This window comes from Pteropus alecto, unplaced genomic scaffold, assembly GCF_000325575.1.
Source record: "Pteropus alecto unplaced genomic scaffold, ASM32557v1 scaffold152, whole genome shotgun sequence".
NCBI lineage: Eukaryota > Metazoa > Chordata > Mammalia > Chiroptera > Pteropodidae > Pteropus > Pteropus alecto.
In genome coordinates this window covers 11,893,112-11,911,029 of record NW_006432227.1, presented here as the reverse complement: position 1 = coordinate 11,911,029, position 17,918 = coordinate 11,893,112, and the positions used below count along the sequence as shown (strand labels likewise).

General features: G+C 44.8%; 1 protein-coding gene and 1 pseudogene across 3 annotated transcripts in view; one reads left to right on the top strand and one right to left on the bottom strand.

Moving 5' to 3' along the window:
- Positions 1-17,406, top strand: part of OTULIN (OTU deubiquitinase with linear linkage specificity) — a 26,886-nt gene extending 9,480 nt beyond the window's left edge. Inside the window, exons 3-7 of one of the 3 annotated variants that reach the window (XM_006907127.2) lie at positions 3,050-3,144; positions 6,629-6,772; positions 10,977-11,102; positions 12,974-13,243; positions 15,607-17,406. In XM_006907127.2, coding sequence (XP_006907189.1) covers positions 3,050-3,144; positions 6,629-6,772; positions 10,977-11,102; positions 12,974-13,243; positions 15,607-15,801 — 830 coding nt within the window. In that variant the 3' untranslated portion in view covers positions 15,802-17,406. Of the gene's footprint in view, positions 1-3,049; positions 3,145-6,628; positions 6,773-10,976; positions 11,103-12,973; positions 13,244-13,912; positions 14,843-15,606 lie in introns of those variants that run through there. The other 2 variants (XM_025043534.1, XM_025043533.1) reach the window with 2 other exon arrangements.
- LOC112475843 lies at positions 5,810-5,928 on the bottom strand (annotated as a pseudogene).
- Positions 17,407-17,918: the final 512 nt, after the last annotated feature.

Below are 17,918 nucleotides of genomic sequence, written 5' to 3'. Positions count from 1 at the left end.
ATAGTTTGTTGCTTTTTGGTCATGTTTTTTATTTCTTTATATCTTTAAGCATTTTATATCTTTATATCTTTAAGCGTTTTAAACACACACTTCCGATAATTCCATTTACGTTTAATTATGCCAATTGCTATTTTTTGCTTATTTCTTGTTTCTTCAAAGTGTGAATAGTAAGCTTAGCTCTCGCGTATCTGTGTAGAGTTTGTGTACCCGGCTTGAGTGTGAGAGAATTTAGCCTTGTTTCTGACAGGCAGGCACCGAGGGTGTCACCCCCCTTGGGCCTCTTTCTGTTCATTTCCAGGTTTGCATGTCCAGGGCCTTGCGGTGAGCCTGCGTCCACGCCTTGTTCCTGCGTGAGAGCCAGCCGTGGTTACGAATCCTCAGGGGAGACTTTCCTCTCCCCTGCACCAGAGCCCAGGGCAAGACAGAAAGTTTTCTAATATTCTCTCTTCGTTAGTGAAAAGGCTTTTTTTCATCTTCTCCAGAGGTCAGTAAACTACAGTTCCCTGGCCAATTTGACACGCCGACTGGTTTTTTAAATAAAGTTTTACTGGAATTTCTTGGTTCACATATTGCCTGTGGTGGCTTTCATGCATGGTACAGGTGAATGGTTGTGATGGAAACTTTATGGCCCTCACAGCCTACCTTACTTTCTGTCTGGCCCATTTTAGAAAAGGTGTGTGACTCTCGCTCACCCTCTGATCGAGTCTCAGCTTTCTAGGCGGGTTCACGCGTCACTTCCCGTCTCCCGAGGGTCTGCGTCCTTGTCTTTGCCATCACACGGTGGTTACGGACTAGACTTTTTGTTCATGTCATCTCCTGGTCGCCACTCTGGTTTTTAGCTTCCCCCTTTGGGATAACAGTGATCTGAATCTGTGTAGTTTGCAATTAGACAAAGAAAGGAGCTGCTGTGAGCCCCCCAGCCCGGCCTAGAGGATGGCGCGGTGGCTGTGGGAGCCCTTCTCCCGAAGAGCAGCAGCCGCTTGGGAATTACAGCACCATGTCCGTGGTGCTCGAATAGTCCTGAGGTGGCGGGCCTGCTTGTGTCCTGCCCAGGAGCCAGGCCTTGTCTTGGCTTGTGCGGGACGAGGACTGTGATCAAGGAGGGCAGGAAGGCCGGACTTCCTTCCGGGAGGCCCATCCTGAGCAGTGCCCTGCCCGGTGGGAGAGCGTGGCCCAGGAAATGTCCTGGCTCCACGTTGGAAGTTCCTCATGCTTTGTGTGGACATGAATGGGAGGCAGATCCAAGAGAACTCTCCCCTCTACTAAGTAGACTCTTAAAAAATGTTTCTTGAACTTCAACAATGATGGGTCTATATTTGATGTCTGGCTGTACAGCATTGGTATTTGTGTTTCTGTATGGTATGGTTCGGGGTCTGTTTTACCTTTAAGCCAGTCCTGACTTATGCCACACATAAATATGTCTATGTTATTTACATATGTGTTATTTCCTCTTTTATTTAGGAAGTTTATTTTCTTTATAAAAGGATTCAGCATGAGATTTTTAAAAATAGGCAGTCGTTAGTGTTTTGCATTAAAAAAAATTGATCGACCTAACCTGCAAGAAGAACTTAGGGGCTCCTCTTGTGCTCCTTAATCGTCCCAGCATCCATCACACCCTGACTTGTGAATGCCTGTTGTCTGGTCTTCTTCAGTAGTCTCTAAACCCATGCAGGACAGAAACTGGGCCTTTATTGCTTTCATAGCCCTGGTTGCTAGCTCACTGCTTGGTGTGTATTACACTCAATAAATATTTGAATTGAGTTGAATATAACGTTTTATATACAATTTGCTCTGCAATCAATACATTGTAAGGCACTTCTGTGTTTATATCCTAATTTGTTTGCTAACATTTACTTTAATAATTTAAAAAGGAAGTCGAGATATGCCTGAGAATTGACTTCTCTTTCTTCCTGAAACACACATAGAAAAATACGTGTGTGCGTGCATATGCAGATACCACAAAATCCAACCCGAAACCTCTTATGTTAAACAAGGAAAATCTAAAGGCCATTTTCTTACTATGTTGTTGGTCTGATTGAAAGTTGTATTTTTAATTTTGGAGGGTGCATTTAAGAGTCAAATGAGATCTGTGGTTCAGCTAATGTTAAGACCTTTATTAACTTCTGACTTATTATCAATAGCTTTTGTAGTCTTTGGGGATAAGGGTAGGATATAAAGAAAGACAGTTAAATACACTTTTGTTACAGAGATGTTATCTCTGTATAATGGACGTAAAAGCTAATGGCTGATCACCAGATGTATTTTCTCATAGCCCAGACTGTTGCATGTTTAACTGATTAGAAGTGTTCGCCGACACCTGTGTCAGTGCAGTTGCAGGTGCTGAGGACACAGTCAGGAAGCAAAACCAGCCCCCACCCTCAAGGAGCTCAAGTTGTACTCTGTGGGGGTGAGGGTGAGGGTGAGGGTGGGGGCCTGGGGCACGTAGAAAAAGGAATATGTCAGGTGTTGATCAAGAAGAAAAGGAAAACAGCGTGAGGGGACTTAGAGTGAAGGCGTGTGTGTGACATTATGACATAGGGGTGTCAGAGGTAAGCAGAGACCTGCATGGAGTGTGGGAGCAGCTCCCTGGTAAAGAGCCAGGTGTGTTGAAGGAGTACACGGAAGGCTGCAGGTGAAGCAGGAGCTGTCAGTGTGGGGAGCGGTGGGAGCTGAGGCCGAAGAGGCAGTGAGGGGCCAAGGCATGAGGCTCCTGTAGGAAGTAAGGACATCGTTCCACTCCAAGGGAGATGGGACGCCCTCGGAGCCAGGAGTGATGAGTACCATCTGACTTATGCTACACATGTGTCACTCTGGTTGCCATGTGGAGAATGGTCAGTAGGGTGTGGTGACAGGGGAGACCCATTGGGAGACCCAGTGGTTACCTAGGAGCGAGGGGATGGTGGTCTGGACCGGGTGGTAGGCAGTGGTGGGATCTGGGGTTGTTGGGAGTGAAGTGAGAGAGAAAGTATCCTCCACATAAAGCAGCACCGTTATCCCGATTATGCTTCATTTCATTATTTCCCTCTCCCCCGCTTTGATTCTTTAACAGAACCCAGATTAAGTGTAGCTCCTGAAATGGATATCATGGACTACTGCAAAAAAGAATGGAGGGGAAATACGCAAAAAGCAATATGTATGAAAAAGGTATGACGCCTAGATGCATGTATTTCAAGTCTTTCAAATAGTCTATCATAGGTAATTATTTAATGTGTCCTTTTATATTTTTGGACATTAATTATGACACATGCTATTACACTATATAATATTTGTGTTTCAATTTTAGAGTCGAGGAACAGACTCCAGAGATAAGGGACTTTTTTTTAAGTCATAGTATTAATATAGAATCAGCATCAGTTTTTCAGTAACTTGATTTCTTTGAAAAACACATAAATGACTGCTATTTAGAGTTGGGCCAGCCATTTTTTTGTCCTCATTTGGGAATGCCCTTCTGGCCTGGTGAGGTAAAAGGTGTCACGTCTTCCACTGTTCCCCTCCGGGTTTGGTTTTATGCCCTGCAGTCCTAGGGGCCTGGACCCTCCTGCACTCCTGTGCAACGTGATCCGGAATTGCTGCCTTCATCTAGGGCATCCCAGAAGCTTCCCCCTCCCAGTGCCATTGTGTAGATTGGTGACTCTCAGGTAGTCCCTGAGGCCATGGGACATTGGAGATACCCATGACTTGGCCATTGTGACTGGGCTGAGTCACTGCTCCGGTCAGCCCCGTTGACCCACTTCCACTGCACAGCCACTGAGCAGCACTCTGTCGGTTCCCTGGGAACGCATCCCAAGTCCAGCGCGTGCCTTAGTAGTTTGAACTGTATGAAACCGCTGCTAATCATCCGTTTCTGAACTACAGACACAGTAATTTCAGTTTCAAGCTAACACTTCCACCACCTCTGTAACCTCTGCTTTACATCCTTTGCTCATTTTTGTTCTCGGAATTATTTACATTATGAATTTGAATAGTTTTTGTATATTAGAAATATTGCCCTATCATATTTGATAGAAATCTTTCTAATATTTCTTCATTTAGAACTGTATTGTTTAGGCTTTACATTTTTTAAATATTTAGATAAATACATTTGTTCTCCTTCTCAGGGCTTGTTTTTGTAGAAAATGCTGTGCATCTTTCAGCTGTGCCCGCCCTGTCCTGAGAGTGTAGCTGCCACTTTTCATGCTCTGAGAGCAGCTGTCAGCTCTGCGCCCTGCAGGTCTCGACTGGAGACTCTTTGTGTCTTAGTCCTGCTTAGAGGACTCAGTCATGAAACAGCGGGACTCAGTTCCCGCCAGAGGTTAAGAACACTTAGGTTTGTGAGGCTCTCTGCTGAGTATATGTATTGGCCACTTATAGATTTCCTAACAGCCTCCAGCCTGTGTCACACTAGATGATGGGGAGGCCAGGTATCTAAACTATGCAGGCATACCTCATTTTATTGTACTTCGCTTTATTGCGTTTTTTACAAATGAAGGTTGATGGCGGCCCTGTGTCCAGGAAGTCTGTCGGTGCCATTTTCCCAGCAAGCTCAGATGATGATTAGCATTTTTGAGCAATAAAGTATTCTTTAATTAAGGTATGTAGTTTTTTAAAGATATAACGCCATTGCACACTTAATAGAGGGGAGTATAGTGTAAACATAACTTTTATATTTACTGGGAAACCAAAAAGTTCACGTGACTCACTTTATTGCTTTATTGAGATAGCCGCTTTATCGCGGTGGTCTAGAACCACACCCTCAGTGTCTCCCAGGTATGTCAGTATGTTTTCATTTTCCCTAGAAATGCTTTCACTGACTCGCAGTTTTGTTTTTTTTTTTTATGACCGCAGTTTCTCTAAAGGATCTGTTCTAACATATGGCACCTGAAAAATCCATAATCGTAGATGCCCCTAGTTCCGTATTTTAGAACTTATGCTAAAATCATTCATCCGTGATTTTAGTTCAAGGGAAAGATTTTGCCCTACAGTTGGACTTTTTGGTGACCAAATAGTCAAAGGCACGTCAATTGGAAAAGTGTCACATTAGGATCTGTGACAGTAATTAGAGCATCTCAGGACCTAATGACAGCTTGGGTCTCAGTTCTTTTTTAGTCCTTATTTGTCTAATTGTCTATTTTTGTTTTGGCTATTTTGGAAGTGTGTATAAATCCAAATTTAATTCAAAAGTTTGATTCACCTCTGAAATAGCATGAGTAATTTATGCATTTGGAAAGGTGCAGTTGCTGTTGAACCAGCCATTATGAATATTGAGAGTTCTTGGGGTCCACCATAAGGGAGAGATGCACATCAGTCGGCATATGTCTGCCTGGCAGACCCTTATATGTCGCAGTGGTTGGACCACTAAATAAAAATGGAACTCACGTTTTTATTATAAATTATAAAGAAATACTTTTATATCCACGTAGAACATCCTCTTGTGACTTGAACCCTGAAAACAACTAATACTGAGGGTTAAGTACTTGGACACAGGATGACTGTCTGCCTGGTGTCCACTTGTGATGAGAGTGACCCTCCTTCTGTATAAGCACAGGGTAGGAAGCACTGTTTCTAGGGACTGTCAAGGAAGAGTGGGACAAGCGAAATTGACTGGCAGGATGTGGGCGAGTGAGGTGGGGAAGCAGCGAAGTTGACTCCGCTGCCTGAGCAGTGTCCAGCCACTGAAATCAGGTCGTCTGGTTGCCTGTGGACCAGGTCACTAGGATCTTAAGGTGTCCTTTTTTTTTTTTTTAATGTGAGTCAACCCCTTAGTTGACCTCACAGATTTCAAGGACCTTGTCAGCTTACAATAAATCATTCATTCATTCATTTACTTTTACGCCTACAGCACCTGGTCTTTCTAGGTGGTCTCCCATCCAAGTACTAACCAGCTCTGACCCTGCTTAGCTTCCGAGATCAGACGGGATCAGGCTCGTTCAGGGTGGCATGGCTGTGGACATTAAGGTGTCCTTTTTTGGAATATGCTTCGAAATGGGTCTATTTGGATGGTGGCTTCTGAGTGACTAGCATGTCACTGAACATTTTCATTTCCTCCTCTTACTTCCAGACTGAACAAGAATTATTAAATCCACTTTTTAAAAACATCTAACAGAATTATCCAGATATCTCCTAGCACGTAGATTTTTTTTTTTATATCATTTTTTTTTTTATATCACGGAAATTTGGGATTTTGGTGTGTTCTTTTTTAATACGGAGATACAAACTTAGTACATCTCTCCTTTTCCATCTCTTTATATTAGAGAGTGTAGGGTCGATTTAAACACAGATTGTACCCTTCAGAATATTGGTTATCAATAAGTGTGTGTTGCAACAGAAAAGGACATATAACTCTCACATTGGGGGTAGTTAGTGTTTTAATAATGCTTGGAGTATTTTATATGTTCTAGTGTGTTGTATCTGTTATATATACTGATATTTCATATAGTACTAACATTTGTTAATTTCTTTTACTTTCTTTAAAAATTTTTTATTTATAATTTCTTTTGATTCATAGAGAAGGATTTAGAATTCTTACACAGTGGACTCAGTCAATCTTGTTTCCATTCTTTTGGGAATCAGGGCACATTTTTTCCCCCAAAACAAAACTCTCTCTGAAGTCAGTAACAACCATTTTGAATTCTCTGATGCTTTCCTCCAGGGCTATGAAGAAGTATCTCAGAAATTCACCTCCATCAGGCGAGTCCGCGGAGATAATTACTGTGCGCTGAGGGCCACGCTGTTCCAGGCCATGAGCCAGCCGGCGGCTCTGCCCCGCTGGCTGCAGGACCCGGAGCTCACGCTGGTACGCTGCTGCCGCAGGTTTGAGTCCACAGCGCTTCCAGTCGTTTTGTGAGAAAGACTTCCCTTTTCTGCCCTGCTCTGTGCTGGTAGCGTCTGCAGGATGACGTCAGCATGTGGGTTTATTGGCTTTTGTGTGGCCGGGATGATTTTGCATAGTAAAGAGACCAAAAATAGTTGGTGTTTCCCAGAAGAGAAGAATGATACAATTTATGTGAACTGAGCTGCAGTGGAGAGCAGGTGTCCAGAGTTTGTAAAAAGCACTTGAGAGCAGTTTGACTTCAGTGTTGGCACCTGTATTAAACAGGTCGTCTGTTACTCGGGACCTGCTGGGCTTTGAGAGTGCGCACGTCTGTAGTTCTAGCTGCAGTTCAAGAGTTTAGCACCCTCTGTGCAGTGTTAGGAGGGTTGGCCAAGTAGGTGCTGGAGCAGCAGCACTAGAAGAGAGATGACGAATGTCACTCTGGGAGGTGCTTCCTGGGGGGGTGAGGGTCAGGGGCTGTGTCTTATACCAGGCCCTCTTCAGTGTTTTAAATTGGCAGTGCAGTAGTTACACTCCAGGAAGTCATGTTGACACGTGTGTCATGTGTCCCTGACACACATCAGATGAGGTCACATGATAGGTTGCGTGATAGGATATCCCAAAAGAGTTCGGTGGGCAGGAATGATGAAGGAAAACTGACAATATGACACTTGACCAAGCTGTTTTCTAAGCACCTCCCGCTCACCCCTCCTGCCCTCTGTGGATGCCATTGCATGCCTGTTCTCACTGACAGGGGCCTCCTCGAGAGAGTGAGTGGGTGGCACGGTGTGATTGGAAGGTGTCAGGGTGGAACAGAAGGTGCAGATGGAGGTGTGGAGCAGCCTGCAGAGGGGTAGTGTGCCTAGGTGGGATCTTCCATCTCCAGATACTGCTCGTATAACTCTGTAATAAGTAAACATCTTAATATTCATTTGTTAACTCACATGCTTAAGACAAGCCGATCAAGTGATACTTAAATAACTATGGCTACAAAACAGAAAACATTACAGGAGTTGTGGTGTGGAAGTCAGTGTGCCCGTTTCCTATCTCTCTTCCTGACATATCAGAATAACTCATCCTGTCGTGTTAAGTAAAACCCTGCTTGCTGTTAGAACTCAGTATAAATTTTTTGCATTCAGCTGGAGTAGGATCGCCCATATAAACACTTGGGCCAGACTCCAGCAGCCGTGAGAATGGCTCTTTCTCAGTTTACTTTGATCCATGGTCTATCTGAAATGCCGAGGGCCTCTTCTGATGACTACCCAGTGCCTAGTGACAGTCACATGTCCTTGGCCAGTTCGTGGCACAAACACTTCTGGTTACTGTGTGTCCATGGGCCTTTTAGAAGGCCTGGGAACACTGACCACTTCTGGGGACACAAGAGGCTGCTCTCAGCAGGCAGGTTGGAGGGATCTAATTTCGGCATTATTAGGGTCTCCTGAACTGCGCTGGCTCTAAGTAACCCACCTCTTCAGATTTTGGGGTCCATCAGGTCCTGGGACACCTTAATATTTTGCGTGAATCTGTAGAGTCGGGATTAGCCTCGGCCCACGGCCTGTTGGCCACACGCTGTGCTAAACATTCCTTGATCTCAGCATGCATTTCATCAAGAATTTGGGTAAGCCCGGACGAGCCATATTCTGTTACCAAGGGACATGCTCCCTTTAGCTAGCTGTATCTGAAGGTGTTCTCTGCGGCACTGTGTCCTCTTCCCTCTCTCCTAGAATAGGACACGAAAGGGGTACAGGAGAGCTGGACCGAGAGACGCCCCCCCTTAGTCTGAGCCAATGAAGGGGAGCCTGGACCCTGCTTTCTGCTGCTGCTCAGCTACTTGGGCCTTGCTCCCCTCCCCGCCTGGGAGGTGAAGCTTTGTCCTGACAGTTTAGCCACCGCTCACCTCCTGTCGTCTGCCTGGGCCTGTGTGTTGTTCCTGCTTCAGTCTTGGTGTTTGACTGCAGTCAGGTCACCTACTCTGACCCCAGCCGTGGAGGTGGCTTGGTCTGGTTGTGCTCAAACTTGGAACAGCGCCCAGGTCCCGAGAGGTGGTGTCTTTCGGGTACAGTCCTTAGTTTCCAAGTTTGCTGAGCTTTAGAAAGTCTCTGGGTGGGCGGGACCTACGACGACGTTTGCTTGGAGTGGGTTAGACTGTGTTGTATATCGTAACTCATTTTATGAGGTAGTTTTAGGGATGACACGTTTTTGTTATTTGCTGTTCCTTTAAATCATGGTGATGATTTCAAGAGTTATAGACACTTGGTAGTAAAAACAGGCTGTTTTTATAATTCAGTCATAAATTATAGTTAAGCTAATTACTTTTTTCTTAAATATTATTCTTGTTTATAATTTCTTATTCTTAAGTCTTGTTTCTTGCTCAAGTTTCCCTCATTCAACAGAAGTCTAGTCTCTTTATGCAGAGGAGGAAAGAATGCCTGTTTCTGTGTGTTCTGTACATTATGACCCCTAAAAGCGTTTAAAGTTATATTCATTTTTTTCCTCTCAATAAATAATTCCAACTCCAGTGTTCTTTCCTTGTAGTTTCTTTGTCACACCTCATTTTCTGGACTTGCTTCATGACGTCCACCTCTCCCAGAGATATATAGCCTGAGCCGGATAATTAACACTAGCAACAGTTTGAACCAGCACATGGAGGGACTGTCTGAGGAGACAGACTTTTATTTAGGGTTCCCTCTGTGTAGTGAGATCTCTGGGGTGTCCTGAATTTTCAGCTGAGTGTTGTGCCTGCTTTTTCGGTACCTGCGCAGTGTCACGTGATGCTTAGATGGTTCTGGGCTTCCCTTTACCCTGGTTCCCAGCTCACTTCTGAGGAGCCAGCACTTTCTGCTCACTTGTACTTCTTGGGGGCCATTTGTGATTTCAGCTCATTGCCACTTGAGGACATTTTAGGTTCTGGGATAAACCTGATAACCTCTTTGCAAATTGCCCACATGCTGCCAAAATGCAGGACAGTGTGGGTGTGGATCTGGATGGCTCTTGGGTGGATGGTCATTTGTCATCACGATAACATGAGGAAACATGGCCCCTCCCCCCCAGAACGTGTGGCTTGTCATCGCTGCGGTAGCCTGAAGAGGAATTTGCATCCCTGTTGTGGTTTGTTTTTGCAGAGACGAAACCACCTTCGTTTTACATGATTGTCATAGATTGCGAAGGTAAAACTGATTACCATTTGTGAAAGGGTCTTCAGGGGCTTCCAGAAGAACCGAACCCATGGTCTCATTTAAAACTACTTGTGACTGTTACACAAACTCAGGTTCCACATAGGCTGTGATAGGAATTCATTATTCTTTAATGATCTTTTGACGTGGACGTGAACTTTCTTTTCCTTTCTGAATTTTATAGCAGTGACGCCACGTGCCTGTACCCAACCTAATTATATGGATTTTCTCCTGACACACCCAAAACTGTTGGGAGAGTCTGAGTTCTCATGCTGTCATCAATCAAGTTGTGTCCCAGCTTGCCTTTCAAACACCAGATTCCATTGATTGTTGGGGGAAAATAACACATGTTCCAGGAAGAAAGACAGGAAAGGAGGCAGGCGGCATGGGGGCTCGGCTGTCACTTCTCTGATGCGCTGGGTCGTCAGAGCTCCCTGCACCCTTCTTCTTCTCGGTTGTGTTTTTTATCTGCTATGTCGATTAAGCAGTTAAACTAGATACAGTATTATTTTTTTGAATGTTAAAACTTTGAGTATATGTGTTAGTACCAAAATCAGGTTTCATTTTTCTGCTCAGGAAGGGACTGGATTTTTACTGCATCCTGGACTATCTCACCTGCCCCAAAGCACCTTCCAGAATCAGGGATTAGGGAGCGGTTGAGAGGCTGGCAGCGAACCGGGGTGGTTTCCGTGAAGACGGTGTGGGCATTTTCTAAGGCACGCTCACAGAGTGCTGTGTAGGGCTCCTGGCTGGGCTCATTGCATGGCAGGGGAGGTTATGTCCTCGTACCTCAACCAGGACCGTCATTTCACTCAGTCCTCCTCAGGGTGGTACTTTCTGAGTTCCTGACTCCCAGACTTAGGTCCTCCGTGCTAAACCCACATGACAGATTTGCAGGGGTTAATTCTGGAAACGCAAGTAGGTTTTGTTGGCCGTGTGGTTTCTTACAGCTTGGATCATATGATGGACTTCTTGGAATGTTAACTTTCTTTCTCTGTTTCTTGATACTCCAGTTACCGGAAAAACTCATAAGCAAATACAACTGGATCAAGCAGTGGAAACTTGGATTGAAATTTGAGGGGAAGAGCGAGGACCTGGTTGATAAAATCAAGGAGTCCCTCACTCTGCTCAGGAAGAAGGTTTGGAACGTGTAGTTTCCTTTTTCTGATAAGCGTAAAGCTCTTGCTCCCAACTCCCCAGCAGAGCACGTCTTAGTCCTCATTTAGTGGGTACCACATGCCCTTAGCTGGTTTTTAGGCAAAATGGTTTTAAATGAACACAAACTCTCCCAGTGAGGTCTTTGGTAGAATTGAGGAATATCGACATCAGACATTCCCAGAGAAGATATGTTTAATGAATTGATTAACTTTCTTGAAAACAAACCCGTAACGAATGTAGTCTTTGTGCTGAGTCACTCTGACAGGTTTCAGGTCAGTCCATGTTCTTATAGTATCATCAGTGGTCTGGATTCTCGCCCCTTTAGACTTTTGGTTTCATGAGTGGCGATCCAGTTCACTCCTTTACACCCAGTGCCTAGACCTGAGCCTGGCACCTAACAGATATGCAGTAAACATCCTGTTGATGAATAAACTGAGGTCCCTGACTTTCTGGAACCTAGTTTGTATTTGCAAACATAGGAAATGTTTATTGGGAAGTATACTGTCAAAGGAAGATCAGTGGTGAAGAAATGGGGGGAAGGGGAGGGAAGGGATGAGGAGGGAGTCTGTTGTTGCCCGTGAAGCAGAGGCTGGAGACCCAGGCTGCCCAGACCCCGGGTCAGTGGAGGTTGCGGGCAAGGTGCTGGCCCTGTGGCAGTGAGTGGGAGGCGGCTTGTCAGCTCAGCCACTAGTGACGATTTCTTTTTGATCTCTTTTAAAAATCTCGTGAAATTGCAATTTTTGCTTTTTTAGATGTGTCTGCTGTAGCTAGATCCTTATTTTGGGGAATGTTTCAGTGATTTCAGTTTACAGTAACTTGAAAATTATTAATGATCTGAGCCAGCATTACTCACACTTTCTGTGTGCAGGCCGTGCAGTTTTATGTGTTACTTGTCACAACCACTAAGGTGGTGTGCTCTGGGCCTACCCTGTTCATAGGTGAGGAAGCCAAGGCCCCGCCATCGTGCCTCACAAATCCACCAGCTGCTCGGTGCGAGGCCTTCCTTCCATTCTGACTATGGATCTGCAGCCACGCTCTTGACTGGCAGCTTGGTCTACTTCTAGAAAATATGACATGTTCCAGCTTTCAACCCAAATATTAGAGAGTCTTGTGGTGTAGTCATTACCTTTAAAATTTACTCTTGAATTAAAAATTTGAATGGTTTTTGAGAGGAGCCGTTGTTACTGGTGATTCATAAGGACTAGTTTTAGATTGGTATCTCTTATTCTCATTCATTTTAACTTAAAAGCACATGTATTTATAGGGTTTTCTTGTTCACTTGAAGAAGTATGCCTATTAGCTGGATAGCTAACACTGTTTTAGTTTTAGTCAGGAGTCAATAAGAATTTCCTTAATGGACTTATGCATTTGAATCTCATGTATGTTCTTAAGAGGTCAGTAAACTAACACTTAGGAGATTCCACAGTCTTCCTTTCCCACCTTTCCCATCTTTTGTGTTTGTGGGTAGTGACTGCTCCTGTAAGGCCCTCACGGGGAGGACAAAGTTCAGCTGTCCTTCACAGTTCCCACACAGGCCTCACACACACGTTAGGTCTCCATAAGTGTTTATGGTTTAATCTCATTGCCTGGGAAGTTAGGGATTCAAAATTGCCATCCCACGGCCCCAGTGCATCGTATTCTTGTCTCAAATGAATGGGACAAATGCTAAATAAAGAATGTCTGTGGTCTAAAGAGCGATTCCACTGTTTGAGCTGGACATTTGAACGTGGTCATCATTGGTACGTGACCCATGGCCGCCTACTTTTGAAAATTATTTCATGCTCATATTATTGACGTATACCAGAGACTTTTAGAACAAAAATGTAATTCTTATGTACCTTTCTTGTTGTAGTGGGCAGGCTTGGCTGAACTGAGAACTGCCGAAGCAAGGCAGGTAGCTTGCGATAAACTGTTCACCAATGAGGAGGAGGAGTATAGCCTGTATGAAGCTGTAAAATTTTTAATGCTAAACAGAGCCATTGAACTATACGATGATAAAGAGAAGGGAAAGGAAGTGCCATTTTTCTCTGTGCTTCTGTTTGCTCGGGACACGTCGAGTGACCCTAGACAGCTGCTGAGGAACCATCTAAACCAGGTGGGACACACTGGTGGCCTCGAACAGGTGAGTTGTACCTTTGGGAGTACATTAGCCCAAAATAGCAGCTTTAACCATCAAACATTATCTCACAGTTTTTGTGGGTCAAGAATTTAGGAGCAGCATAGCTCGGGGTCCCAGGAGGGCCTGACCGGGGCTGGAGGATCCATGTCCAGCATGGCAGAGGCCTCGGTCCATCACTGGGGGATGGTAGTTTCTCACCATGTGGGCCTTCCTGTACGGCTGCTTGAATGTCCTCACAACATGGCAACTGGCATCTCTCAGAAAGTGATTCATTAAGAGAGGGAAGAAGAACCTACAGTGCCTTTTATGATCTAACTGTGGGAGTCACACACCGTCCCTTACATAGTTCTGCTAGATGCAGATCACTAGTCCGTCCCAGACTTAAGGGGAGAGCCTTAGGCTCCACCTTCTCAAGCAGGGAGGGCCAGAGACTCGTGAACCTGTTCTGTAACCACCACGGTTATCTCAGCCTGGGCTGGCTTCTGCGGGGCGGTGGATGGGATCAGCACCCTTGGCTCTGGTAGTCTAAGAATAAAAGAAGCCCTGGGAGGAGACATCCGAAGGGTCTTGTTTAATATTGGCAGCTATAGCTGTATTAGGTAGCAGCCTTTAAAAATAGAAATGGAGTCACCTTACCCAGTCGAGCCCAGCCCGCTCTTGGATCTTTTACAGATGTGCTGAGTTTGCAGTTTGACACAGAGACTCACTGCAGTGCTGTCCGATGAGCCAGCAGTCGACTCACCACACCTTGCATTGTTTACTTTTGGTGTGTTCATTATGTCGCCCTAAGACACTTAAGTCTTTTTTTTTTAGTGGAATAGCCAACTACTAAAGCAGCATTAAAGTTGTACCTCCTACTTCTACAGCTGACTGTCGTGCTTAGGAGACAGCAGAGCTGACAGTCCTGCCAGGTCAGGCAGGATTGACGATAATTAAAAAATTATCCGGACTTTAATGCAGGTTACTTACATCTCCTGAGCCGCGGCAGATGCCTCACAGTGAGAAGCCTGGTGGAGCACGGTTTGCATATTAGACTAAAGTTAGTCCTTTCTGAGTCCCCACAAGGGCTGTTGTAATGGAGAGCCCGTTTTCTTAAATAACAACTTTATTGAGAAATAATTTACATACCATAAAGTGTACACTTTTAAAATGTGTAAGTTAATGGTTTTTAGTATGTTTACAGAGTTTCGTAGCCATCACAGCAGTCTAATTTTAGACCATTTTGTCACCCCTTAAGAAACCTCACATCCACTGGGACATATCCTCTCTTCCCCCAGTCCTAGGCAGCCACTTATCTGCTTTCTGTCGCCATAGATCGGCCTATTCTGGACATTTCATATCAGTGGAATCATATAACGTGGTCTTTTGTGACCGGCTTCTTTCACTTAGCCTAATGTGTTCAGCGCTCATCACGTTGCAGCATGTATCAATTCTTCATTTCTTTTTATTGACAAATAAAAGTATTATTCCATTTTATTGACAAATATCTGTACTATTCCGTTGTACAGATATCCATTTTATTCATTCATCAGTTGATGGGCATTGGGTTATTTTCGTTTTTCAGCTATTAAGAATCATCCTATAAACATTCATGTACACTTATTTTGTGTGTGGACATGTTTTCACTTCTCTTGGGTATATACCTAGGAGTAGAGTTGCTGCTGGGTCATATGCTAATTCTTCATTTAAAGCAGACGTATCATTTGACATTCCTACCAGCAATGTTTCAGAGCCCTGTTTCTCCACATCCTCACCAACACTTCTTTTTTATTGAGGAGATGATCACATAACATAAAAATAACTATTTTAAAGTATACCGCTTAGGGGCTTTTAGTATCTTTATAATGTTATGTGACCACCACCTGTATCAAGTTCAAAAACATTTCCTCACCCCAAAAGAAATTCTCCGTACTGGTTAAGCAGTCACTCCTCACTGTGTCTTTTTGGTTGTAGCCACTCTAGTGGGTGTGAAGTGGTACCTCACTGTGGTTTGATTTGCATTCCCCTGATGACTTTGCCTGTGCATACTGGCCATTTGCATATCTTCTTTGGAGAAGTGTCTGTTCTCTTCAGATCTTTTGCCCAGTTTTTATACTGGTCATTTGTTTTTCTATTATTGAGTTATAAGAGCTCTTCATAAATTCTGGATACAAGTCCCTCTTCAGACTGTGATCTGTTCTCGATGATCTGCTTGTTTATAAGGACCAGACGAGAAGGCTGGGCCCATGGGGAGGAGGAGGTTTGGGCGGAGCTGTGCTGCGCCCTGCCTGGGCCCCAGGGGATGGAGTGAGTGGAAAGCCTCGCCCTTCGCCCTTGGTGTGGCTGCCTTCCACACCCTCGCAAACCCGTTTCCCCTCCCCCACCAGGTTGAAATGTTCCTCCTGGCCTACGCTGTGCGCCACACCATCCAGGTGTACCGGCTCTCCAAGTACAGCACTGAAGAGTTCATCACCGTCTACCCCACAGACCCGCCCAGGGACTGGCCGATGGTGACCCTGATCGCCGAGGATGATCGGCACTACAACGTCCCCGTCAGGGTGTGTGAGGAGACGAGTCTGTGAGAGACGCTCGCCCGGCCAGCCTGGCGGCACGGCCAAGGTGCGCAGGCAGCTCCTGGGCTTGCCCGGCCTGCCGGTCCGGAGGGACTTCTGGGGACTCTGGGGTCCTGGGAGCCAGGGAGGCCCACAGCCCTCTGAAGACTGGCTTTCAATAATAAGAGTTAGCCAAGCTTTTCCTCGTCTGTGATGCGGTATGTTTCGGTGGGGACCTTCAGCGCACACCTGTTGGAAGGTACAAACGCCATCTTTTCCATAAAAAAAACACTTTTGTGTCAGGAGACTCATTTTGGAGAGAAATATGTTTTTTATATCTCAAAACAAACTTTCTCTAATAGTAAACTGGTTTGCATTTTTTTTTAAGATAGTAATTGTTTTTGTTTTGGTGGTAATGGGTCACTGTCGTGCCTTCTGTGCAGTCCGCTTAGGTATAATGCTGGGTGCAGTTCGTTAATGGCGCAGTCGTAACATCCTGTGTTGGTCTAGTCAAACAAAGGTTTGGATTTACATGTTCATTAAAGCCATTCTAAACAGATTTTCTAATAGAAGATTAAGAATTGGGGCCAAAAGTGAGTTATTTAAAGACTGGAGAAGGAGCTGCAGGATGGAGGTGATGGCACCTGGAAGTCCTTGCTCTTCGAGAACATGACAGGTGCCCACGGTCACGGGCACACCAGGTCTGGCGCTTGGTGCAGGTGCTGCTCTGTCAGCGGGCTGAGCGCACCTCGTAGTCAAGTTCTAGGGCCTGTTCATCATTCCCCACTTTTGCAGACTGACACTATATGGTCAGAATCAGAGCTCAGGTCCGCCTGCTTTTTTAGAGTTGGGAGCCAAGACGAAACGAATTATGGCTCTCATGTGATTCAGAGCTGGGATGAGTCGGACCCAGGTCTTCCTGTGCCCTTCTCACACTATTTTTTGAGGGTCTTTCCATTGCCAGAGTCCTGCACTCATCTGCTGGCAGGGGATGAGTGACAGCAGAGTGTGTCCTAGGGTTTGTCACGAGTAAGTTTAAGCAGAAGCGTGTACTAAAACTGCGTGCTGAAGTAGGGCTGAGCCGGATCTGCTCTCACTTTGGGTTGGGAGCCTGAGAGAAGCATCGTTCCTGGCCGTGAGCAATCGCCTCCACGGTCTGCGTCGGGGCCTGATTCGCCCCGTGGGGCATGGACTGTGGACATCCTTCATCGCTCTTTAGGACTGTGTCAGCAGCACCCGAATTGGCTCAGCATTTGTGGAGGTGATGTTACCCTGAAGTTCCGAGCTTTATTTCAGAATAAAACTCTTTATTTGGTTCAATTTAATAAAATTTATAAGCTATCTAATCTGTTTTTTTTCAGTTTGAAAATGTAAGTTTTGCTTTCACTTAAAAATTAAAATTCTTAGTTGAGAAAACTAAGAGCACACACAAAACTATGCAGAATGTTACATTAGTATTTTCTTCATTACCTCATCAGTAATGTTGGCCACATTTTGGTAGCTGCTGATTCATTGAATCAAATTTAATGTTACATGTGTGTGAATGCATCCAAGAGGCTTGTGTTTTCCACTGTGAAATGTGATGGTATCTGGAATAGGAGGTACCTAGAAGCCAAATTAAAGCAATAATAATGACTTCTTGTTGGCTTTGATGCTTCATTTTAGTATTTGTAACTTACAACAGGAAGTACCATTTATTCTTGAACATTTTAAAAAGTGCACCTCGAACCTTTAGGTTGTGCAAGGCCGTAGGGGTCCGTGTCCATCTGACTGTTGATTCATACCCACTGTCGAATTTAATAATACTCATGATAACACTCATGATCATCTGTCTTTGCATTTTGAAAATGTTCTATTCTCAGTGAACTCGAACTGGGCTTCTGGGCAATTGTTTACATTTCATGCTTTTTTCTTATTCCTATGTATGATACTGTTATAGTATGCACAGAAATCGTGGTCTTAAATCACCTCACTGATGAGAATTCAAAAAGAAGAGTTTAACTTGCTTTCTGTCCCAAGGCCATATTAAACTCTGTCCTCAGACTGTCATCCAGGCTTAGCGGGGATCATAACATCAGAGCAAAAACCTTTCAATGAAATAGTACCTCAGGAAATAACAGGTGACTGGCCAGCTTTAAAGGCAGCAT